This window comes from Strix aluco, chromosome 1 (assembly GCF_031877795.1).
Source record: "Strix aluco isolate bStrAlu1 chromosome 1, bStrAlu1.hap1, whole genome shotgun sequence".
NCBI classification, from domain to species: Eukaryota; Metazoa; Chordata; class Aves; order Strigiformes; family Strigidae; genus Strix; species Strix aluco.
Genome location: NC_133931.1, coordinates 145,005,857 through 145,032,385, shown reverse-complemented (window position 1 = coordinate 145,032,385; position 26,529 = coordinate 145,005,857). Strand labels below are relative to the sequence as shown.

Here is a 26,529-nt window from a genome sequence, read left to right as displayed (position 1 = left end):
TTCTGGGTGAAAAATGGGGATAATCTCTTGCCATGTAGAAATGTCCTGATAATTAATACCAGAATTGGTATTGGAGAAAAATAAGAATACTGGGTATTCAATGTTTGATTTTGTTTTGTAAGGCAAACAGAAAAGCTCCTCCATTCTCAAGAGGGAGGAAAGCTGAGGTTCATGGGCATTTTGCTTTTTTGTTTTCTCCCAATCCATGATGCTGGCAGGCTTGGGCTTTCTGATTCTCTGGTAACTGGCATGGCTGATACTTGGTATGGGCAGCTGGTAATAAGCAAGGTGGCCAAACTAGACAATTTCTTGTTGTTTCCTTCTAGAAACAACCAAAACTTTATAGAAAGTGGAACATTCGTTTTGGATCATTTTATTTTCAGTGATCCAAAAGCTTCCAATAGGGGAAAAAAAATCATCCAAATTTGTCTGACCAATTGGAATAAAACCTCAAAGGATTCTGAAGAGCTCAGTTAGGTAGGTCATGTTGCTAAAATAAAAGGCTTAGTTGCTGTCCTTGTGCAATTTATAATCCATAGAAGAAGTTGCCCATAGTGAGTTAGTGGAATTCATTGCTAGACAGTGTTAAGTACTGAAGTTCACATCATGGTTTTTCAGTAGGTTTTATTTAATATAAAAAAAATTAAAATTAATTGGTAAACTGTTTCCTGTGGGCATAGCATATTCTAGATATGGGGGAAAAGGGGTGATACTTTGTGAGGTTCATGGAGGCTCTGATATTAGTGTCCTTGTGGCCTAAGGTGGGTAGGGTCTGTACAGTGCTGTGCACTTTGATCCTATTCAGACAGGCTGGAGTGTCTGAATTATCTGTAACCTGGGCCCGCCTGTCTGTTAACACAGGTGGATTACGGCAGAGGAACAGGAGGGAAGAAGGTAGCAAAAAGGGAGCAGGAACCTAAGCTTGCTTACTAGAAGTAAGGACAATGATGAAAGAAGATAACAGATATCAGAGTATTCATGCAAATTTGTCTCTGCATTTTTCTAGTCCAGCATCATAACAGTAGTTTCACAGGATTCTACACAACAAAAAGAGAAATCTACTCCTTTAGGTGCACAGAGGGGTACATTTTTCAATCAAAATTCTTGTATCAGGATATATGTGTTTATTTTTTTCAAAATGCTAGTAAGTGTGAAAGAAAAGACTTCAAAAAAAAGCAGTATGATGCATAGCTTCAGGCGTCTAAAACTATAATAATAATAAAAAGAATTCTTTTTCTGAACTAGCTCACTTTGCAGGAATCGCAGAATAAATATTGTCTCTAGACAAAATAATACTTTGTATAGCAGCAAGTGACCAGAGCTGATTCAAACTTTCCAGGTGAATAGTATATGTGCTGAAAAATGCACTTTATAAATAAATAGTGGGTACTGATTTGTGCCAAACTGGAAGAGTTTTACTTTTTTTTTTTTAAAAAAAAGGAAGGGAGAGAAAGAGATGAGAAAATATTTGAAAATGTTTTTGTAATGAGTAGTTTTGAATTGTTTGGCTTTGGATGTTTGAAATTTGCCAATATTTACATAATAAAAATGGTTAAGTATCCAAGTACAAACTATAGAATTTCATTTTGGGTGAAAGAAATGTTTCAGCTGACACAATGATTTTATTTTTCCCCCCCTAATTGTCTTTTTTTTTTTTTTTTTTTGGTTTGCCCAGTGAACTGAAAAATCAATTACTCGCAGATCGCCACAGCTGAGACAGTGTTGCATTCATCCTCGTCAAAGTGACTAGCCACTGTTAACATTACTAACAGCAAAACCTATGAAAGGAAAGCTTTTATTGCCACACAGTGTACTTGATCCTCAAGCTGTCTCAGGAGCGTCAGCGGGATCGAGGCTGGTGTGGTTGGAGCCCCATTTTAAGAGTGGTTCTTTTCTAGTGGATGTCACATATTTAGTACAGTTGGGTTTTTCCATTCTTTTCTGTATCTAAACAGGGTTTATATGAAAAAATATTGTGTTTAAATATGGATATCCTAATTTTTAAAATATTCTTGAGATCGTTATATAATGAAAGCACTCTCCAAAAAAAGTCTGTGAACAATGCAGGGGCCAAAAGCACTTTGCTTTAAGGTCCTCATTTCCCCTTCTAAAAAAAACCCACAAAAAATACCCTCCCCCTCCAAACAACAACAGCAAAAAAACCCTACAAGGAACTGCGTTCTAACTCTGTAAATAGTCAGAAAACTGATTTTCTGAGCAATAAATTCTCAACAGGCATCGTGTTATTTGTTCACACATAACATCTTTTCAGCCCGTATGGAATAATATGTAGCTTATTAATATTAAATATTTAAAATTGAAAGTGTATCCATTTATGCACATAAAATGTACAGGTTACATGTTAGCTAACTTTCTGTATGCTGAGGTCATATTTCAATCACTTGAGTAGTATAATAACCACTAATAAGTAGTCTGGTGATTAGGTGAAGCCTATTTTGCCATGTCAGGTTAGATCACTGGTACTACTTATTATGGAACTGAAGTTACCTTTAAAGCGACAATCCAGCAGTTTTTAAGAAAAGTGTCTGTTGCAAAAATGAAGGCTATCATACAGTGATAAAAGGGAGCATCCTAGTGATTATAGGTCACGACAAATTATGTTAAGCTAATTCCTAAAAGACAGATCTACAATTCATGTTGCATTGTCTCTATTATATCCCAGAGAAGATTATTCTTTTGTCTTTGGATGTTTTTAAATTTCTCATTTTATCAGATTCTCTGAAAACCTAAGTGTGATATCTAATATTTTAGATAAAGTTCATTATTATCATCATGGCTAGCCTACTGTTTTTAATTGTCTATGTCTTTATTATCTTTTTGAAGACAATCCTTTCAAATATACCTTTTCTTTGGCCCACTGGCAAACTAGATTCATGATGAATTAAGTTTTAGCTGATACTGAGTTATCCAAATGCAAGTTTCTTAGCATTTATAAGATAGAACATGAGCTCCCCACATATCCCTTCTCTTTAATACTTCAAAATAGCCTGAGTTACCTTTCTTGAAAATTTTCTAGGAAAAAGAAAATTCCTCTTTTGGCTCAGGCTCTCTAGGATATACTGTAATGCTTAGTGGCTATGAACTGTCAGATAAGTGGGTGTGAACTGTCAGATATTAGGATCCTATATAAATAATATTAATTATACTTTTTTAAGTTACCTAGAAGTTAACTTTTAAGTGGGAAACTAGTAGTGCATTCCCAGCTACTCTACTGAGTCACACCAGCTGAAAGGTTCTCTGAGCTTCTGCCAAGGCAGAACGTATGTATTGTTTTGACCTCAAACAAGCTAATATTGGAACTATTGGGAGAGGTGCGAGATGGGGTGGAAAACTTGGGAGTATCCACATCTTGGAGAAACCAAATTATGATCCTGAAAACAAACTTGAGGAAGGAAGGGAAACTGAACATTAGTTTAGGGTGTGTGATGTACTGAAAATGGCTGCATACGTGGTCAGAAGGAAAGACTTGCAAAGTAATGAAGGACTGAAAATGGAATTCTGCAGAGATTTGTTTTTTCACTCGCTATTTATGATGGTAGTAGTGATGGAAGAACTGCAAAAGATTTAGATTAATGGGGTATTAGTTTAGAGTTCCTGCCCAGTTTATATAACTCCAAGTTCCAAATGCATTGCAAAAAATTACCTACATTATTTGTGTCTGCAAAATTTGGGCTGGATATTTCCTTAGGAGAAGCTATTTGATAATAGATTTGGTGATTCTTTTTCTGGAAACTAAACCTGCCATTGAGTTTAAAGGACAGGGAATGAGAATATGCATGAGGAAAGGCTATGCAGGGGAAGATGTAGCATATCTTTCTCTATAGCCAAATCACATAATATAGCAATATGTGGTTGCCAAATTGTTGAGCTGTTTGTTAGGGGACCTGAGGGACAGGGATCTTGACCTCCTCCAGAAACATTAAGGAAACTTGTTATTTATTATCCTGTATATAAAAACCACCCTGCTTTATCATGTCTATTCTCTTTTTTTTCCTTTGGTGCATATTCAGTCTTTGTGCTTCTCTTAAACCAGATTTTAGGGGCACTGCTTACAGCTGATCTGAGGGATGTTTCAGGTAAAATGGGCACAAAAATTTGCATGGGAAACTTTCTTATCAGAAAATGCTATTTCATTGAAAGGAAAAATTTCCCCCAGAAGGTGTTAAATTTTTTGTAAAGAATTGTGACAAAAATGTATTTACAATAAGGTGAAAACTTTAGCATTTTTAAAGAAATATGGTTTCTTCTTTTAGGAATGACTTCTCATTTTAAAATCTGTTTTTAATTCCATAGTGGAATATGGTCTCTAAAGTCAAAACTGGGGGAAAAATAACAAAATGGAGCATGGCGAAGAGGGCGGGCAAACAGGGCATGACGCATCAGAAGGTTGTGGTGTGACAGTTCGCGCAGGCAGGGCGAGCAGACAGGGCGCAGTCCATCTCCTGGGTCTAGAACTTATCTGAGCTAGTTTCATCTTATCCTCCACGAGGAGACTGAGCTATGGTTTCCACTCGCATCAAAACCACCACCAGAAAGAACGTGGCGACCCAGACGGAGCTGCCACGCAAACATGCAGTGGTCCAGGTCCTGGGCTGCAGGGAGTGCCTGAGCCTGTCAATCCTCCCAGAGGGCAGCAGTGACAACACCTGTGTGTGCTGCGATCAGCTGGATGACCTGCTCAGCCTGGTGGCAGAATGCAAAGAAGAGGTCGAAAGATTAAGAAGTATTAGGGAGTGTGAAAGGGAAATTGATTAATGGAGTAGCACCTTGGCACCCATGAAGCAACAGGAGCAAATGGAGGCTACAAACGAGGCAGGTAATCCCTCATCCTCTTGCTACCAGGCAGAAGGAGGGGATCTAAGAGATGTGGGAGGCTGGAAACAGGTCCCTGCTCACGGAGGCAGGAAAATCCCCTCCCGACGTCCCTCCATGGTGTCCCTTCACAATAGATTCGGGGCCCCGGAACTTTTGAATGAAGAAGAGAAGGAGGAAGAAAATGAGACAAACAAGGAGGAAGACCAAAGTCCACCAAGGCCGGGTCGTTCTGGACCAGGTATTAAAACCAGTTCTAAAAAGAACCCCAGAAGAGTCCTTGTAGTGGGTGACTCCATTCTGAGGGATGTCGAAGGCCCAATATGCAGACCAGACCCACTTCATAGGGAAGTCTGCTGCCTCCCTGGGGCCCGGGTCAAGGACATCACAGCAAAACTCCCCTCTCTAGTGAGACCCAAGGACTACTACCCTCTCTTGGTTTTTCAGGTAGATAGTGATGACATTACCAGGAGAAGTCTTAATCAATGAAGAGAGATTTCAGGTCCTTGGGGAAACTGATTAAGGGGTCGGGGGCACAAATTGTGTTCTCCTCCATCCCTTCAGTTGGGGGGATGGATGAAGAAGAATACAGGAGAACTCAACAGATGAACTTGTGGCTCCAAGACTGGTGTTACCGGCAGGACTTCGGATTTTTCAAACATGGGTTAGTGTACAGGATGCGAGACCTTTTGGCATCAGATGGGATGCACCTGTCCGAGAGTGGGGAAAGGATCTTGGGGCAGGAGTTAGCTGAGCTCATTGACAGAGCTTTAAACTAGATTCGAAGGGTGAAGGGGGCAAAACACCAGCCCATCTGAAGTGCATGTATACCAATGCACACAGCATGGGTAACAAACAGGAGGAGCTTGAAGCCATGATGAAACAGGAAAAGTATGATGTAGTGGCTCTCACAGAACCATGGTGGGATGTGTCCCATGACTGGCGTGCGCCTGTTGATGGCTACAAGCTCTTTAGGAGGGATAGAGAAGGAAGGAGAGGTGGTGGGGTGGCACTGTATGTCAGGGACTGTTATGATTGCTTTGAGTACAAGTGTAGTGAAGACAGGGTGGAGTGTCTTTGCGTTGGAATTGGGGGGAAGGCCAACAGGGCAGATGTTGTAGTGGGAGTCTACTATAGGCCACCCACCCAGGACAGACAGGTGGATGAAGTATTCTACAGGCACTTAGAAGAAATCTCATGATCGCTTGCCCTTGTTCTTGTGGGAGACTTTAACTTCCCAGACATCTGCTGGAAATACAACACAGCAGAGCGGAACCAGTCCTGGAGATTCCTGGATGTGTGGCAGATAACTTCCTGATGCAGCTGGTGAGTGATCTGACCAGAGAAGGTGCCCTGCTGGATCTCCTCTTTGTGAACAGAGAAGGACTGGTGGATGATGCGGCAGTTGGAGGCTGACTAGGACACAGCCATCATGAAATAATAGAGTTCTCTATTCTTAGGGAGGCCAGGAGAGGGGGAAGCAGGACTGCCATCCTGGACTTCCAAAGAGCTGACTTTGTCTTGTTTGGCACCTGCTGGACAGGATCCCTTGGGAGACAGTCCTGAAGGGTATAGGGGTCGAGGAAGGCTGGACACTCTTTAAGAAGAAAGTCTTAATGGCTCAGGAGCAGGCAGTCCCCAGGTGTTATAAGAGAAACCGACGACAGAGAAGACCACCCTGGCTAAACAGGGAGCTTTGGCTGAAACTCAGGGAGAAAAGGAGAGTTTACAGCTTTTGGAAGAAGGGGCTAGCCACTTACAATGATTACAAAGATGCTGTGAGGCTATGCAGGGCAGAAATCAAGAGGTCTAAAGCCCAGCTGGAAATTAATCTGTCTTCAGCAATCAAAGACAGCAAGAAATGTTTCCATAAGTATGTGAGCAGCAAAAGAAAGACCAGGGAGAGCCTCCATCCCCTGCTAGACGCAGGAGGAAACATGGTAACAAGTGATGAGGAAAGGGCTGAGGTGCTTAATGCCTTCTTTGCCTCAGTCTTTAATAGCAAGACTAGTTGTATTGAGGGAATCCAGCCTCCTCAGCCAGAAGACAGAGACTGGGAGAACGACCCCTCTGCATTCCAGGAGGAGATAGTCAGTGACCTACTGCATCACATAGACATACACAAGTCTGTGGGACCTGATGGGATACACCTGAGGGTGCTGAAGGAGCTGGCTGTGGTGCTCGCCAAGCCGCTTTCCATCACTTACCAGCAGTCCTGGCTGACCGGGGAGGTCCCGACAGATTGGAAATTGGCCAATGTGACGTCCATATATAAGAAGGGTCAGAAGGATGATCTGGGAAATTACAGGCTTGTCAGCTTGACTTCGGTGCCTGGGAAGCTGATGGAGCAGCTCATCCTGAGTACCATCATACAACACATGCAGGACAAGCAGATGATCAGGCCCAGTCAGCATGGGTTTATGAAAGGCAGGTCCTGCTTGACAAACCTGATCGCCTTCTACGACAGGGCGACCTGCTTATTGGATGAGGGAAAGGCTGTGGATGTTGTTTACCTTGACTTCAGTAAGGCCTTTGACACCCTTTCCCACAGCATTCTCCTGGCAAAACTGGCTGCTTGCGGCTTGGATGGGCACACACTTTGCTGGGTAAAAAACTGGCTGGATGACCGGGCCCAAAGAGTTGTGGTGAATGGAGTTAAATCTGGTTGGTGGCTGGTCATGAGTGGTGTCCCCCAGGGCTCGGTTTTGGGGCCACTCCTGTTTAACATCTTTATTGATGATCTAGATGAGGAGATCGAGTGCACCCTCAGTAAGTTTGCAGATGACACCAAGTTGGGTGGGAGTGTTGATCTGCTCGAGGGTAGGGAGGCTCTGCAGAGGGATCTGGACAGGCTGGAGCGATGGGCTAAGGCCAACTGTAGGAGCTTCAATAAGGCCAAATGCCGGGTGCTGCACTTCGGCCACAACAACCCCCAGCAGCGCTACAGGCTTGGGGAGGAGTGGCTGGAGAGCTGCCAGTCAGAGAGGGACCTGGGGGTGTTGATTGACAGCCGGCTGAACATGAGCCAGCAGTGTGCCCAGGTGGCCAAGAAGGCCAGTGGCATCCTGGCTTGCATCAGAAATAGCGTGGCCAGCAGGGACAGGGAAGTGATCTTACCCCTGTACTCGGCACTGGTGAGGCTGCACCTCGATTACTGGGTTCAGTTTTGGGCCCCTCACTACAAAAAGGACATTGAATTACTTGAGCATGTCCAAAGAAGGGCAACGAAGGTGCTGAAGGGTCTGGAGCACGTGTCGTACGAGGAGCGGCTGAGGGAACTGGGGTTGTTTAGTCTGGAGAAGAGGAGGCTGAGGGGAGACCTCATCACCCTCTACAACTACCTGAAAGGAGGTTGCAGAGAGCTGGGGATGAGCCTCTTTAACCAAGTAATAAGCGATAGGACAAGAGGTAATGGCCTCAAGTTGTGCCAGGGAGGGTTTAGACTAGATATTAGGAAGCATTTCTTTACAGAAGGGGTTGTTAGGCTTTGGAATGGGCTGCCCAGGGAGGTGGTGGAGTCCCCATCCCTGGAGGTGTTTAAGAGTAGGGTTGACATGGTGCTGAGGGGTCTGGTGTAATTGGAAACTGCCAATGCTACGTTAACGGTTGGACTAGATGATCTTCAAGGTCCTTTTCAACCTAGATGATTCTGTGATTCTGTGATCTTGCCTGTGCTTTAAATTCCCTGAAAAGTGAAGAAATGAATGATTACTTCAATCTTGATTAAAATGCTAGCTAATGCTAGCTAATTAAGCTTCTAAGTTTTATTATTCCTGTACTTCCTACAATGAAAATTAAGGTAAAAACATTGACATGAATTTCCCAAATGTCTGGATCATTCGTCTCCCATTTAGTACCTGAATGGGCTGGAAAGTCTCTTCCTCTTTAGAAAGACATTAGACTATAACATCACGAACTTGTAACACTGGAATTAGTAAATACAATAGTATCTCCTATTTTAAGAAATTGTAGCATTCAACTCATTAAATGTAACTTTAGACCTGTACTGCCCTACTTTTTTGGGGACTGTTATGTCTCTGAAGTCAGGCCATGCATGCACCTGGTTTTTGGCAAAGATGTCTATGTGAACTTAGGTAATGATACAGAGCATCAAGCACAGGATGTGGACAAAGCCTGTCAGTGGCATGAGATGTTATCCTAGCTTTAGTGGTCAAAATGGAACTCCAAACCTTGCTGGTAGGAAGTCTATGAAAAGACTGACATTGAGCCTTTGTTGTGTGTTGATCAGCAGTGTTGCATCTGCACGGGGAAAGCTATGGAGGTCTTTCTGTGGAATCTTATCATACAGAACAACAAACCAGTCATAAGCAATCTTTATGGCTCCTTTTTAGTTATCTAGTGTTCAGTAACACTGGATAACTAAAACGTACCGATGTCTTGCTATAATAATTTTCTAAATGTGCTGTTATCACACGTAGCACCACTTATTTACAAAACAAGTTCTGCTTTGTGAGTTTTAGTGCACCTCTCTTTCTTTGCCTTCAGTTTAGCTTTCTTGATTCTCATGTTTTCCTTCTGTCACCATTTCTGCCCTTGATATTGCCTTCTTTACAATAAGAATTTATTTACAGGTTCTCTTCAAGAATTCTTCCCAGTGGGCTTCTACCCCTCTCCATCCCTCTGCTAATGGATTAGGTGGGAAATAGTTAACATTGACATTCCCAAATGTTGTGTAAAGGTTTTTCATTAAAGCTGAGTCACAAAAATGGTTGCCATTGCTTCAGGTTTTCTGTTGCTGATTCTAGACTACAACTCTGCGCATGTTAAATGGAAATAGAAGCTAATTTTTGCAACTATAAACATTAGAGAATTTCTTTGAAGCAAAAGCTCAAATTTCCTGATACCTATCACATGCTCCATCATTAAGGGACATGTCTGACACTATTGCAAAAACAGAGAGCAGCTGTGCTCCTGAACATACTCATTTTCTGTGCCACTGTAGCCAGGACTGTGGTAGATTTTAAACTCTGTTCCAGAGGCTCTGAGTCCCAGCCAAGGTCCTGCAGAGCTGGCTGAATTTTTCCTTTTAAAGCATGTTCTTGTCCCCGGATGACTTTGTGCATCACTGTCTGGCAGTGACAGGTGGGTGGGTGCCTAGTCATGCCACAGGGAAGGATCACAGGATAGAAATATTTCATCCTTCGTGGCATTGGTATCCTAGAAGAGTATGGGAGAGCAGTGCTGTTCCTCTAGGTAATCCCATCCTGCAAGGCTCTCCTCCATAGCACTGAGATAATAAACTCGACTAGCTGGGTCCCCGAGCATAGGTGATATTTCTCAGTCCAGTTTGCATTTGCATGTGTGAGTTGTAGGATGTTTAGTCAGCTTCAAATTCTTTGCTATTGCCAGGCAAATGCTCACCTTGGCATTTCTGTATGATTCTGTACAATCTCAGGTGCAACCTGGAGACTTCTTGGTAAGGTTTTTATTACTAGGAGTGACTTTTTCCTTTCACAGTCTGTAAAAGCTTTACATGAGAAAAATTAATTCATTCCAGCATCTAAAAAAAAAAATGTTTTTATGGGTCTTTCCTATTCAGAGGGAGTAAGATTGGCCTGTTCAACACTACCTTATCATCATTCTGACCTGTTAAATTTATTTTTACACTGTTTTTGTAATAATTCCATGGGAATGTAGCAATTGCCAAACCAACGGCAATCATAAAATACTTGATGATTCTATGCTGGTGAGCTATGAAAAGCAGAGCTGCTTGCCCTCTACTTTTCTGTGTTCCATATCCTTAGCTGCTGCATTCAAAGGGTGATTTGGTACACTCTTACGTTGAAGTAAATGTAGAAATTACTCCAAAAATGGCAGTTACTCTAGGGCAAAAACTAACATGAGATCGGAGAGAACCCTAATCCAATCCCTTTGGTTTACTAGTAGGTAATGTTTTCCTTTCAATGATTCTTAGTGAAATGCTTCACAGAGGAGCTGAAAGTTGGCAAAAAATACTGTCTTTGAAAATTTGGCTCCAGCTGATTTTTATACCTAGAAGCAGAACTGTGGATGATCTGCTACAACTGGTTAATTAAATCCTGTGTTGTTGGTCCTCAATTAGGCGCATTAAATTGCAAACCTTGTTAGCAGATTTGCTGGCCAAATATGGAGAGATTCCGTATATCATTTTGACTACTTTATATTTGGGCTCTTAAAGAATGTATGCAGCTTGTCTAATGAAGTGTCTGTATGTATGAGAGGAAGAAAAGAAACAGATTTTGGATCTCTCCCTCTGTTGGTCTGTCTGCCTGTGTCTCTGTTCAATGAGTGGGGTAAAACTCCCTTTAACGTTTTTTTAAAATGTTTCTTGGACTTTTACCAGCAGGTTTTTACAGTCTGTTGCCTGCCTCTCAGATTAGAAGAACACTGGCATATTTTAACAGTTTCCTAGGATCCAAATAGTCTTTAATTAACAGGGAATTGATGTTTTGGAGCGCAACCAAAACACGGAAGACATTGGAAGCAGAGAACAGGCTTGGATCCTTCCAGCTTTTATCTGGCTGTGGCAAGGGACAAACAAATAAGTAAAATAGGGTCCACTGCAAACAGGTAGCAACTTATTGGTATGCAGGGGGATTTCTTTCTTCATTTGCATTGTGTTCCCACATGGTGGTGGTTGGTGGCGTTAGCCAGGAGGAGCTTTCTGCTGCACAGTCTGAATCAGCTCCACCCCTTGCAAGAGCAGAAAGTGTTCGTCAGTAATTTCCCATTAACAGAATTTCTGTGGCTGCTGAAATTGGTCTTAGTCTAGATTTGTATTGATCAACTGTTGAGGAAGGAAGGTATGTTGTGTTTGTGAGGTTTATGTTGACTCTGAAGCTGTAAGCTCCATGAGTGAGCATTTAATTAAAAAAATCAAAAGTCTGCAAATGACATGACTTTTGCTGAGCTAAACATCTAGTTTTTCTTCTGGAGCAGTTTGCCTATGGAGGGCTGAGCAACAGGGTTGGGATGAAGCACTGAAATTATGGCAGAATGAGACTAGCTGAAGTTCTAAATCTAAGTCAGACGTACGCTGAAATATTGTTCCAGATAATCCAGGGAGATAAATGGTTTATTAGCTAATTTAAAATAATGATAGATTGATATCTGAAGCAATTACTGCAGAGAATTATAACCAACAGTCACTGAGTCAGCTGTACTCTTTTATAGTAATGCAGTAATTTGTGGACAAATAAAAATGTATTTGTTTAATCCAATATTGGCTTTTTATTATTGCTTTTTTGTGTTGGCTTTTTTTTTTTTCCCCTCCTAGTCGTAGTACTTGCTGAATGCCTTCTGTCTCTTTTTATACCTAGGTGGTACATGCCAGAGCCCTGCTCTTCCAGCCCTAGTGCGTCCTCCTGCTCCACCTTTGCAGCCGTCGCTGGATATTAAACCATTTCTTCCGTTTCCTCTGGACACTGCCGCAGCAGTCAATCTCTTCCCCAACTTCAATGCAGTAAGTACACTCCTAACAGTTACTGTCCACCTCAGTGAGCCACAGTTTCCATGGAAGACTCAAGAGGGCACAAAGTAGAATTTTATGTACTCAATTAAACCTGGAATATCCTCTCCCTTACTGAGGGCCAAATAGCTCTTTCAGACACACTGGTACGCCATAAATTAAAGTCTAGCTGAGCGTTAGCCAGAAGTAATGTAGAAGGAAAAAATTATATGATCCCAAGTGACATGCAATAAAGTTGCAGGGCATATTCAGTCCCAGGGCTTGTGAGTTTCCCACTCTAATTTGACGTACAAAGTTTCACTATCTTACAGTTTGTTGCAACTCTCAGAGAGTGAAACTCTCAGAATGATGGCATTCTACATCCCATCTCCAACAGACTTCCTGAGAAATACTTAAAATTTATGAATTGGAGGGGCTACAAAAGATAAAACTGTCAGGGCAATTAAAGAAAGAATGAGAACAGCTTTAGCTGGTATATGAGCTATTCATTGGCAAACAATCCAGTGTATTTTTTTCAGGTTAGGGTATTTTATTTCTCACACCTTAGGTTAAAACAAGGTTAGATTTCTCTTTATTTTTTTTTTTACTTACTCATACTATCTGTGACTATAAAAATCTTATTCCTTCTTAGATATTTTCATTGTTTTACTGACATATGTCATGAATGTTTCGATTTTCCTGTTTCTCACTGAGATATTTAATGCTCTAAAAGAAAAAAAAAGTTTAAATTGGTTTTATGTTAATTTTGAGTTTACAGAATTATGCCCCTTTTTAATTTGAATGTGCTCTGGGAAGTTCTTTTCCTTATTTACATATACTAGATAGAGGAAAAAAAAATTAAGAATGTGTGTACTTACCTACTTTGAGACACACAGAGGGATGGAAAGTGCCATGCCAAAACAATTATATACAAAAATCTTAATTACAGTAATTAAGAGTAGTAGAAGAACATGCCCATTCTAGAAGCAATTTGTAGTAATCAATAGCAAATTTCAATAATTAAGTGTTCATTTATTTACCTTTTATAGATGTTCATTTTGCTTTAAAGTAATTAAAATGAATTAATTGTCAAGGATATTTATTTATGCAGTCTTAAATTTAAGCAATTCACAGTATTAATAGAGATCAGAGAAGCTATAAGCTGCAATTCTTAAAATGCTCAGAAACAATATGTCAAAGAATTATCATTACAAAGAAACTTTTTGTTACAAAGAAACTTTTTGAAATTTTAAAATATATATAGGTATGCAGCAACATTTTAAAAGTGCTGGTTTTAACCAGGTTGCTGATAACTCGAAATGGATAAACAATTAGACTTGTTTGATATGCTTCAGGTTTTTTTTCTTACCAGTTTTGCTTTGTGATCATTGTATTTAATGCAGTAGGCCAGCTGAATTTTTAGAAATTATCTGTTAGACTTTCTGTTCTTTCAGGATTTTCCATAGTTCAGAGTCTTCAAATTGTTTTGCTAATTGTTTAACTCTGTGTAATTCAAATACAATTTTAATGATTAATTTTAAGAAATAATTGTTAATCTTGTGTTGTTCCATAAATTTGCAGTTTCTTTTTACAAAGACTAATTTTTATACTATAATTATCTTGAGGGAGAGGTGGAGGAAGATGTACTTGTATTAATTTGGAAGAAAGTAAAAAATAGAGTCCTATCGAAACCCTGTTATTCCCAAACATCATCTTAGTAGTATATTGTTTGATATAAGCACTGTAGTTGGACTTTACAGATTCCTCATCTTTTTAGTTTTTCAGTAAACTGAGCCTAGGTTTCAAGAGTGAGACTAGCAGCCCTTTTTAACACCACTCTGAAGTTTGTTCCCGTGCAAAGTACTGCTTCCTGTGATGTGTGGCCATCTGCCAAATCTACCTTTGCTGCATATGTCAGTCCTGAGTATAAGGATGCTGTTATCAGAGCTGCTGTCACCTGCCTTGCTGCTCCATCATCTTTGCCTTGCAACATGACCTTTGGCTTTTCATCACGTGTGCTGACATGTAGCATCATCCTCATGTTCCCATTTTCATTCTGAACAGTACGTTATTGAACACTGCTATGTTTAGTTCATATGCCAGAGCTGGTTAATGGCATCCTCCAAACGTGTAGGCTAGCTGAGAAGTTCTGCATATTTTCAGAAATTATTTCCAAGCTGACAAATCTTTTGGGGACACACCAGCTGCTGCTGAGCATTATCAAGCCTAAGGAGAAGGTAACCCACAAGTCATATCAGACTTCAAATGGGATGTCTGACAAGGGCTTGAAGTATGTGAATGTGAGACAGAAAACAAGTGTTTGACCAATAAATGTTCTTTGTAAATATGCATGCTCATGAATGATTGGAGCTGTTGATAATGCTTTATAGTCATTGACTTCATTGACAATCCTACACAGTGTCAGCAGAGAAACATTTACGTTCTGTGGCTAAACCAAGGTCAAGCAGGTGGTCAGTAAAAGACCCAGAACTCTGAACACCTGAAATGGATATTCTTCTCTTGTCGATAAATTAGCTTTACCCTTGATTGTGACATCAAGGTCATAGATTGTCTTAGGAAATGGGTTTCTAAAGATCTTGACCCTTACACAATTCCACAGAAGCTAATGAGTTTGGTAGCATGTCTGGGCTGATTCCCAAGAGTCTAGAATGAATTCCAGAGTTTTGGCCATTTACTTGCCACTTTTCAACAGCCTTCACTTAAGAGCATGATCAAGGAGAAACTTGAGTAAAAATTCAGTCATGTTCAGGGAGAAGAAGTGGTCTCTGGTTATGGCAATACTAACTCGGGAGTTTGGTTGTGATAAGCATAGGCATCTCAGCTAATCAGGTTAAGTTTCTCACAAAAGATAATGGATAAAAATAAGTGGAGAAAAATACACAAAAGTAGGTTGCAGTGTGCAAACATCCTCTATGTCTGTTTTGGCATGAGGTGAAGCAAACCCTACAAGTTCCTATTCATCTCTGCTGACTATAATGAGGGTCTGGCTCAGCTGCATCTACATTTGGTTAGATGAGTCCCACATTATGGGACAGGTCATAAGCTATTCACAGCTGATATATTAAATTCCACTCAAAAATCAGATGACAAGTGCTGACATTGTATTTTATGTTTACAGAGGAATGATTCCATTTATCAAGCAGTTATGCTTCTATTTTTATCTAAAGACAGTCTTAAGGAAATTTGAGGATTCAGATGAACTGGATAGAAATATAGGAGAGGTGAAAGTAATTTACCAACGGATAATCTCAGGCACATACATAAGAACTAACAAAACCAAATACTGATCTTAGAGTACCACAAATAATAATAGTAAGGTCTTGTGTTTTATACCTTTTTTCACTCTATTTCAATTTACTGCAAACATAAAATTACTTTCATTGTTACTGAAGATTTTGGTCTAAAGCTAGTTCAGCTTTTGATGTCCACCTCTGAGGAAAACAATCAGCACTGATTTCTATGAAGGCAAAAGCTTTCATGGGAGCAGAGAATAGAAGAGATAACATGGGGTGTGCTAACCTTTATCACTAATATCTCTGAACACCGAGGAGAGAGAAATATAAAAAGTGAGTAAACTGAGAAATGCAAGGGAGATAACATGTGAACCTTTGAACCCTTCAGTTTCAGGAGAAACATTTTCTATTTATACAAGAAATCATAAAGCAAATATACCAATTAACAATCTGGTTAACTGAGCATTTGTAGGTGCTATGCCCTTAATTGTGAAGCAAATGGGTACCCTCAAGTCCTATGTAAAAAAGAAATTTTAAGACAGCTGTTTAAACTGAAAATAGCCCACTGGTACAGACCCTGAAAAATCACAAGTTCACTGCAAGTTTATCTGATATAAAAAGACTGATCAAGAGTATGGGATTTAAATGGCTAAATTTTATGAATGAAAGAAACTATCACTATAAACAATGCTTATGTAGCTTTTTAAAACATGATTTGAAGATTGTCAGAGTAATAGAAAAATAATTACATTGTCTATTCTGAAAAATGTTTGAGATCATTTAGCAAATATTTGGTATAGTTCCGTGTTTTCATCTCCAGAGTGAGAAGCTTTAAGTCTGTGTGCTCTTAAGAACTAGTTCTTAGAGACACAAAGCTTTAGCAGTTGTATTGAATACACACTGGTCCGTGAGTGTATGTGAATGTGGATATGTAGTGTTTCTGTTCATGAGACAATAGTTGGTTGCAAAGAAATTTCACAAAGTATCAAAGTCTAGAAGTTAATTAACTTGTAAGAAAATATTGATATGAGTTCCTAGACTAAGAGGAAATGCTTTGTTTTGCTAGACATCAGCATCAGCCTTAAGTGGCCCTCCCACAGAAGTCTCAGATCTTTTTTAGTCTCCAAAGTCTATCATCCTCAAAGCACAGATGCATCAGAAACTTATTTCTGAACCTCTCAGAATTACATATTTCAGACTCCTGAGAGACAGAATTTAAATTTTACAAATGCAGGACATTTGCCATTGCTAGGTGGAAAATCAGACAATGCATTACACTCCTTGTTTGTTTATTTTTTCAAGGATATGCAGACTATTTTCCTGAAAAAATTCTAAAAAAATTATATCACACTTTGTAGACTGTAGGATGAGCATAATCTGTAGTGGGAGAGGTCCACAATGTAGAAGATCTGAGTAAATGCTTGTAAGCAGAAATAAGGATGTTGCTTGAAAAGCTCTATCCTAACTCCAAGTTAAAGCCTGATCTCCCCTTGTTGCCAGTGGAGAGTTTCCCAAAGAATCATCCTTTGGAAAGAAACTTGATTACAGTTTTGACTAGAAATGTATGACTTGGAAGAGCAGTGGTAATGTCAGAACTGTACTAAACATGGATGGAAAATGAAGGATTATTCTACAGACATCTCTACCTCATGATCCATCTGTAGTAATCCTTGTTCAGTCCCCTGATTTTTTCCTGTTTGCTTGTTCTGTGCCAATAGCCCCAGGTGCAGGATTAAGGGCTTCATGTTTCACCTTCCCCTGGTAGAGATTTGCCATATGGGAAAGGAGGAGGAGGAGGAAACAGTGGCCACTGCCCATAGGTTAGGGCTCTGGCAGCAGCTTGGGTTAGGGTGCCAATGTAGTGCTCCTTGCTTCCTGAAAACCAGCCTGTGCAACATCTAGCAGTTTCCAGGGCAGCACAAAGGCTGCATTCTCTATTTATAGAGGTGAAGCTTGTGTTTGTAGGTCTCAGTAGTGGGCAATTATGGCTGGCTTGTTTCACTGGGAGATGCTTTTCTCCCCGCTCTGGGCTTGCTGTCGGGCTCTGTCTGGCCTGCTGATAACCACCAAGTTAGCTCATACAGAGCATAGCTTTGTGCTTGTTTGGGAAATGCAGTCTTGTCCTATTGTGGCCAGACAACTGATAGAAACGGACAAAGGAGAAAACCTGCTTGTTGACAAGTATTTCTGGGAAGGGTTATGCCAGGAAATGTAGAGAAAACCTGTCAAAAAGCTGCCAGAAGACATTTTAAAAATCTTTTCCTTAGGCTTTTGTCCCAGATAGTTTTTTATCTAGAAGGGAGATATGTGCTGCAGAAATGATGTGCCAATTTTCTGGATGTTATGAATAAGATGTAGCTTTTGATAGTGAAGAGTGGAGGAGGAATCTGAAATACATGTTAGTTTTTCTAAACATTAGCAGCCTGAAATTTACAAAATAAACCCAAGTTTTTTTATATGTCTATACATAATAGTTTTGTTTTATATTTTCCGACTTAGTTGAGCAGAGGAGCATAACGAGACTATTTTTCCTCATCATATAAAATCTTTTAAAGTTCAGTAGTGACGACATGCTGTCAGAATGCTTTGTTTCCAGAAGAGGATAGGGAACAACACAATGGCCTCAGTTTCGTGTGAATCAAAATGGAATACTGCCTATATAGAAGAACTTGGCAGTAAAAATATAGTCTGTGCTGATTTTTAATGTTATTTCCATGAGAAGGACCTTTATCAGGTGGAGAACTGTACCGCACAAAATTGTTAATTGGTCAGACAAAAAGAGGAAATTATTGCTTCTGAGGATATTCCTTGCATGGCTGCTCATTTACAGGTGTCTAGAAACAGGGGGTTTGGCTTGCTCTTTTCCTTTCCATAGCATTGCAGTTGAGCTATGAGATAGCTATACTCTTCTTTACGGTCTGTATCTTTATTACTGTTTAGCTGAATATTTTTCAAAATATGGAAGATTGCAAAAATGATATTTGGGTTCAGGAATTCTTTATTATAACAACATTTTCATCACTGGCCAGGACATTTAATTAAGAAGTCTGTAGGGGAAGAAGAGGGATTAGAGAATGGGCAAACACAATAATATCCTGGCAATTCAGATGCTTTTATTTGGTGCTCGCAAAACAGGAATGAATCAACATCAGTATGCAATATTCAATTATTTGAATTGGCCAGATTTGTTTGCTGTACATTTAAATCCTTAATCTACACCCTGGGCTCTGTTTGAAATAACAGTAAAGCTCTGATTGTCTGGTGCAGAGGAAGTGTTCACAGCTCAGGAGACATGGTAAAATTAAGCTCTTCGTCTTTTTCCTGTTTTGAGTCAGTTTAGGGTGGATCCACATCTCTAGGAATACTCTGTCCGCCTGTTCTTATGTACGGTCCTTGCTCTATGCCACGGATAGGGAACAGAGCTCATATTCTGACTTTGTATAAATGAGTGTTTCTGCAACCCTCAGGTAACCTTCCCATGGTTGCCTGTGATTGCATGGCTGTTCTTTTTCTTTGCACTGCAGAGCAGCTGGGGAGTAGTTTCTCATCTCCCTAGCAGTTGTCTCCAGAATGATTGCTATTATTTTCTTTGGACTTGATGCATTGTTAAGGAGCATCCTACTAAATCTAGCCTTAATCCCTTTGTAACTTCCTCTAAAAATTTTTGTCTTCTGCTTGCAACTTGTAGCTGGGACTCCCACAAGTTTCAACCCAGGCATCAACAAAAGTCTTATTGTTATCCTTCTCTTAGTGTTACCTTAATTTTAGCAGCACTCCTGGCCCTGTTTTTGGAATTGCTTTCCATGGGCCCATGTGAACTGTATGAAGTTCAATAAGGTCAAGTGCAAGGTCCTGCACCTGGGTTGGCACAATCCCCAATATCAGTACAGGCTGGGTGATGAACGGATTGAGAGCAGCCCTGTGGAGAAGGACTTGGGGGTACTGGTGGATGAAAAATTGGAAATGAGCTGGCAATGTGCGCTTGTAGCCCTGAAAACCAATCATATCCTGCAGCACGGCCAACAGATTGAAGAAGGTGATTCTCCCCCTCTACTCATGAGTAGAGACCCCTCTCATGAGACCCCACCTGGAGTATGGCATCCAGTTCTGTGGTCCCCAATAAAAGAAAGACATGGACCTGTTAGAGTGGGTCCAGAGGAGAGCCATGAAAATGTTCCACTCCTCTGATCACCTCTCGTATGAAGAAAGGCTGAGAGAGTTGGGGTTATTCAGACTGGAGCAGAGAAGGCTCTGGAGAGACCTTATTGTGGCCATTCCGTACTTAAAGGGGGCTTCTAAGAAAGATAGATAAATTTTGTTACTGTGTCCTGTAGTGACAGGACAAAACGTAATGTTTTTAAACTAAAAACTGGTAGGTTTAGATTGGAGTAAAGAAATTTTTTACTATGGGGGTGGTGAGACACTGGAATAGGTTGTCCAGTGAAGTTGTAGATGCCCCATAACTGAAGGTGTTCAAGGTCAGGTTGGACGGGGCTCTGAACAACCTGATATAGTGGAAGATGTCCCTGGCCATGGCAGGTGGGTTGGACTTGATGATTTTTAAAGGTCTTTTCCAACTTAACCCATTCTCTGATTCCTCACAACTTATTTGAACAATTTTGGAATTGTGTTCCAATTAGGGAATTAGCAGTCTCCTATGCTTATGATGAGCAGCTGTCACCTCTTGCCACATAGAATACAGTAGTCTTGAGAGCTTAGAGGATTTTGCTCATGGGTACAAGTGCGTAGATACCATTAAAAAAATCCATTTAAAAGTTTTATTTTCATTTAAATTAAATTTGTATCAAGGGTGCTCCAACCTTCTGTGATTGCTTTCAGTAGAAATTCAGGTTTCTAGGATGCGCGTTCTCCTGGGGAAGTAAATGTTAAGATTACCTTAAAATAGCATAAGTTTGTGTTATTTCACCTTGCTGAACATTATAATACCTATCCTTGAATTCATGTCTATAACTGTAATGTGGATGTAAATTATCCGACCATACTTGTTTCCTGGTTGCTGTCCAGTTTTTGGAGTGTAAGGTGTGCATTTGGCAAAACTTTTTTAATTATTCAGAAGACTTATTTCCAGTATGTGTGCAATAGCATCACCTGTGTTTGGCCTTCTCCAGCTACCATCTCTGTTGGCATTCAGTTCTGTGGCCTCATTCAAGGTCTTTATGGATGTCTCCAATGCTGGTGGTCATTTGACAGTTGCTGCCTGCAGATTGTATTTACTTTGTGGGTGTGGGTAGGACGTTCTTCACGCAGGCTGAGCATGTAGCACATGCGCTTCCAACCATCTGTTTGATAGCTCACAGTTTCTTCAGGATTCTTCTGACAGTATATCACTTTCCAGTCACTCAGCACCTTGTGGCTGAAGAACAGATGTTTGTGCTGCTCCTTTTTGCCATGTAAGAAGGGGTGGAACTCTAACTAGTCTCCACCAATTCTCATGTCCATAATTAACTGAAAAGGTCCGAGGCAGAAGCACCCTGTTTGTGTAAGCTCATGGCTACACCATTAGATAAATGTCCATATAGTAGCTTACAGAGTATAAACTTGAAGGCATTTTCATGAGCAGTGTTGTAGGCTGGAAATGATCTCTGGACAAAGAGCTCCACATACCTAAAAATGACACACAGCAAGCTTTGTTTTCTCTGTATTTTTTTTTATTTACTTAAGTGGTTTCTTGTTATTGTTAAAACAATCAGTAGGATCTAAATATCTCACATGCTTGTTTGTTTAACTGATGATTAGTAATAGCAAAAGAATAGACTTTCTGAGTTATCTCATCCTGCCTTACACATTTGCTGGAGGGCACTGCACAGTGTGCTGACAGATAACTTGCTGTTGGACAGTCATAGTATCCAAGGCAAAGGCAATAGCACAGCCTTTATTGGGGACTGAGGGTCCCTCAGGCTTTTGCTCTGCATGCAAAACATTCTTGTAAAGGAAATTAAATGAAGTACTCTTCAGATTTGTCAAGTCTTGATGAGTGGAATTACTTAAAACTAAATTTTATAAAGCATTTTGCAAAGCATTTTAAATAATGTTTTAATCAGTTGATGTTTACACCCTTTGTCTTAATAGCACTCAGATGAAAAAGATCAATGATTATTTTATTCTGCAAAGACTATAAAACTTTAATGGGTTGCATAGTAAGTATAACTCATAAAATCTACAGTTTAAATATGGATGGTTATTAACCTGTTTTTAAAAAGCTGCAATTAAAGTGAGAAGGAATTACTTAAAGCAATGATTTGATTATGGTAGTCTGAGGAGGAAAAAGAGTGATAAAATTCTAAAACCAGTATTATTTCTGTTGATGAGATAGACATTTGGAAAGATTTAAAATAAAGCATGATTTTTTCGTAGCCTTAGGCTTGTTTGTGTTGCTAACCTAGCTGAATAACTATTTACTGATTTTTTTTTTTTTTCTTTTTTTTTGTACAACCTGCAGTTTGTTCTTCTTAGGAATTTCAAATATATGTGTTGAAAAAAGCATGAGTTTTCATGACAGGTAATTTTACACACAGTAAATACATTCCTAAGCACAATTACCTGTTAATTGCTTATTCATAGCATGCAATAACAGTGCTGCTGTTATTCAAGAACTTCTAAAACACACTTTTATCCTTTATAATGAAAAGGTTTGGGGCTCTTCCTTTCCCACTCTTTTTAGTCACAGTAGTTTGGACTGGTAAATGGCACATGCTGAATAACTCATTTATCTGGAGTCATTCTATGATGCACTCTTTGATGGAATAGTTCTGTAATGTCCATGTCCTGCCTAATTTATTTTATCCTAACAATTTTTTGATAAGGGAAGAAATCTCCAAAGGTTATATGTTGGACTTGTACAGTAGAATTGGATATAGAACTCCAGATTCTCATGCAACTACTGTTTTTCCTGGCATCTCTCCTGTGGCTCTGCTGAATGCTTAAAGTAATACTATGTAAATACCCATGCAGATTAAATTAGTAATCAAAATAATTCGTAAAAAATAGTACAAAAGCTTGTATCTCTCCGGAAATTGGTGTTTCTCTTTTAAATACATTGGTTTATATAAAATAGATTAGTATCAAATTCTTACTATTTAAAAGAATACAAATCAACGTTTTTCTGTCCAATGTTATATTTTGTCCAGAATTAAATACTTTGTGATGTCATGGATAAAAATTTTTAGATGACATATTACACTTATATATTATTTTTTATCAGAAAGAATACAATTTTTTGAATAAATTATGTAATTTCCTTACACAACAAAAGCAATCATGTTTACAATGCATTGCAAAAGCTGACAACTCACAACAGAAGACTGAATAGTCTATAACTGAATGAAAATTAAAGATAAAAAATAAAAAGATATATAGGAAAGATACATTCTTAGTTACAATTAGAAGTGGTGTAAAGCCTGCTGGAAAGCTGACCAGCAGAAGTTTCTTTCAGTAGTTTGCTGCTGTGAAATTGCTAGGATGTTTGCATGGTAGAGAGAGTGATCCTAAGGAATGGAAGCCATGCAAGAGTTCCTGCAGTTGATAAAAAGACCCTGTGAAGGAAATATTTAAAGAAAATTTTAGGGGACTGGTATTACTTTAACTTATTCCTGGGACATTTGTCAAGAAGCCAGAAGAGGTATAAACCTGAAGCCTTTACTTCCTTTGTTCCTGCGCAGTTTTAACTAGGCTTATCTGTAGTCCATCAGGTCCATGCTTTGTTAAAAATCCAGGGAACTATGTCCACCTTACAAAGGTATCAGTTTGGGATCCCGAAAACAGCATAGGCCAATTATCAGGGTTTTTTTTGTTCCTGAGCTGATCAGCCCTCCAGTGTCAGAAGAGTCAAGTAGCTGATCTGATGTACCTATGCATCTTTAGTTTCAACAGGTAGGGCAGCTGTGGTACCTGAGGGTGATGCAATGGGATTATAACAAGGTAACAAAAGCCAGGACCAGGCCAAAGCATTATCTGTTCCTATAGCCTTTCTCTGGCAACTTAAGGAAGTGCAGAAGAGTAGAGAACACATATAGCAACACTTGCCAGACAATGCCTCCAGTGAGGTATATTTTAGGACGTTCTTGAGCCAAATGTGTTGTCTTGGCATGTGATAGCCCTCCATGTGGTACATGCTGAACTGGATGGAATCAGCAGGAGAGTTTGTTTATTTTAACTACTAATGAGGTAATTTGAGTTTCCTCATTCCCTTCTCCAGACGGTGCCCAATATATCCAGGCAGGGAGATACATAGGAAAGTTTTCCTGGGCAACCTAAGTAGAAGGAAGAGATGGGAGTATATGAACTGTGACTTGCTATAAACAGTAGAAGTCTAAGGACAATTTTTAAGGTGCTATGCTTGTGGGAGCTAGAAGTGGATGAAGTCCATCACCTTACTGGTACTTTGTGTTTGAAATGTACTGATTTGCTAATGGATCCAATCCATTACATTATTGGTGTTGCTAGGACTCAGATGACAAAGATAAATTACAGGGGTGATGCCAGAGTTAATTATAGTAGTACCCTCCCAAACAGCACTGTCAGCTCTGGGAAAAAGCAAAAGCTATTGTTGGCATTAGGAAGTTACATGAGAGAGTAGTGTCTGGGAGAGGAGCGGCAATGTGGAGACTGCCAGTTAAAGGACTGGAAAATGCTGGATGTATGGTGTTGGGCTTGGAAGAGAGGTGGGAGGAAGAGCAGAAGGTTTCAAGAAGAGAGGCTTAGAAATATCTCAGAACAGGTATTTGAAAGATGCATTTGCTTCATACACACGCACACAAAAAAGGTGGAAGCATTGCAAAGCAAGTTAAAGTATCCAGTTTCCACTTACTTACATCTTTGTTCCTGGCAGGAACAGTTTCTTTCCTTTTTAGTTACGTGCTTTTCCCAGGAAATTAATATCTCCTGGAACTTTTTGAAGCAAGTTTGTTCTCTCTAAATCTATCTTATTTATTTCATTTTATGGGAGCTATATCTGCTTGAAACCTAATTATGTTTTTCATTCTAGATTTGAAAGAAAAGAGAGAAATTACCTCAGTACTTATTGAAAATATGTCTCAAACTGAACTAAAACAAGCACAAAATTAAAAAGAGCGTGTTTCTGAAATCAGAGAAAATCCTTCTTTAAGAATAAACCCTCAGATACAATAAAATATCAAAGGTCCACAGCTGTTCACTCTCTGTTCCTCAGAAAGGATTCCCTGATGAAGGGAAATTGTTCTTCAGTTTCTGTGCACAAAGAGGATAGCATGTATTTTGGTCTTAAGTGCCTTTCTTTTCCATTAAGCAAAGCAATAAATTAAGGTAAAGTCTACCTCAGCAAATGCTGTGTATGCATGTCTCCTCTGTAGTGTCATAAAAAAAATTTCTCTTATCTCTTCGAACAGGCTGAGTTTCTATAACGTGAAGAAATGTCCATTTCAGAAGACACCAATTTGCACAAAAACTATGGATCTGAAAATTAGTTTTTATTTTATTTACTAGGACACCAACATTCAGTTGATTGGGAAAAGTTGCATTTCATTTAGAATTACTTCCTTGAGCTGTTTCTTCACAAACCACTACAACATTTTCAGAAGTCATTCAATTTATTTTTTAGAAGCTTCTGTGATACGGCAAGAGATTTGGTACATAAATTGATGCTGACCCTGATGATAAATAGTTCCCTCTGTGAGATCCTAAATTTAGTGTCCCTTGAGCAGCTCAGGTGAAAGTACAGACAAGCAAAATCCTGTAGGTATTGGCATTTGTAGTAATACAAGGAAATTATTAATTTTGAATGTAAACAAGTAAGAGAAGAGTGTTAATTTTGGTAGAATTAAAACTTTCATGCCTTCTAGTTTAATGAGAAAAAGGCAGGACTTCACCAACTCAGAAGTCAAAAATACAGAACACACAACGTATAAAATGTGTTACTCAGTTCTGTGATTTGATAAATATCTCTGCTTCATACTAGTTGGACTCACAGTAAAACACTGCAATATTTTATTTGTGTTTCTTAAAACAGCATTTCTGTGGACCAGAACACACCAGGAGGAAGGTTGTGAAGAACAACTTCAAGTTCAGTAACTGAACATCTTAAACATTTGTTAAGCTTTTCAGTAAGACACAAGATTAAACAATAAAGCAAAAAGCCACTTAATACTTCAATAATGCATTATTTAGAGTATAACTTCTCTTAAATAAGAGGAGGATTAACAATCATCTGCTTTGGTCTTTAGCTATCACTAACAACATTTAAGTCTTCAACCTACGCAGGGATTTAAGATGATTATATAATCAGCAGATTTTGTAGACTGCTACAGCTGGTGATAAGCATGCATTATTCCAGGCTTCTGAGCTATGCTAAGAAATTATTGTCTTGCTAGGCTTTTGTCATATAATAGTATAAAATAATAATTTATTTCAGTTAGTTGTTCCCAGTTGTTCGTAGTACAGAATGAGAGAAACCTTAAGTCTTTAACAAAATTGAGTTGAGGAAGCACATTCTTGCTCATAGAAATGATTTTTAAAGGGATTGGCAACTTTTATCCAATAAAATTGCTGATCTTACAGATAGTACCATTCAGGTAGTTTTTGAACTTGGGGAAGTTCTGTATGGTAACAGGAGCTTTGGGGACTCATTGCAAGCTTGGGAATTAATTTGGATGCTGTTTGTAGCCAGCCCAAAACTCTAGATGATAAGCTAGCCATGCACTGGTTTTTGTTTTTTCTCCTCATGTTGTCTGAGCCTGAAGTAGCCTCTTTGATGTATTTCTTCCTCAATCCAGTAACAGTGAAGCACGTAGAACAAAAGAAAATCTGTTCAAGTTAGTCTAATGAGTTTGAACCTCAAAGGTTCAAGGTGAAATGATAGTCTTTTAAAACACATCCTTAGGCCTTACTTTATTTAATCTCATTTATCCATTGTTAATTTTACACAAGAGATGTCAATTCTGAGTAATTTTAATTTGGCTTTACCATCCATCTGTTTTGTTACGGTGTAATCACTACCAGCCC

General features: G+C 39.3%; 1 protein-coding gene across 2 annotated transcripts in view; it reads left to right on the top strand.

Annotated features, from left to right (window-relative positions):
- Window positions 1-26,529, top strand: part of ZNF385D (zinc finger protein 385D) — a 446,378-nt gene that overhangs the window by 289,646 nt on the left and 130,203 nt on the right. For both annotated transcript variants that reach the window (XM_074838710.1, XM_074838721.1), the window contains one exon: window positions 12,153-12,295. In XM_074838710.1, coding sequence (XP_074694811.1) covers window positions 12,153-12,295 — 143 coding nt within the window. The remainder of the gene's footprint in view (window positions 1-12,152; window positions 12,296-26,529) is intronic.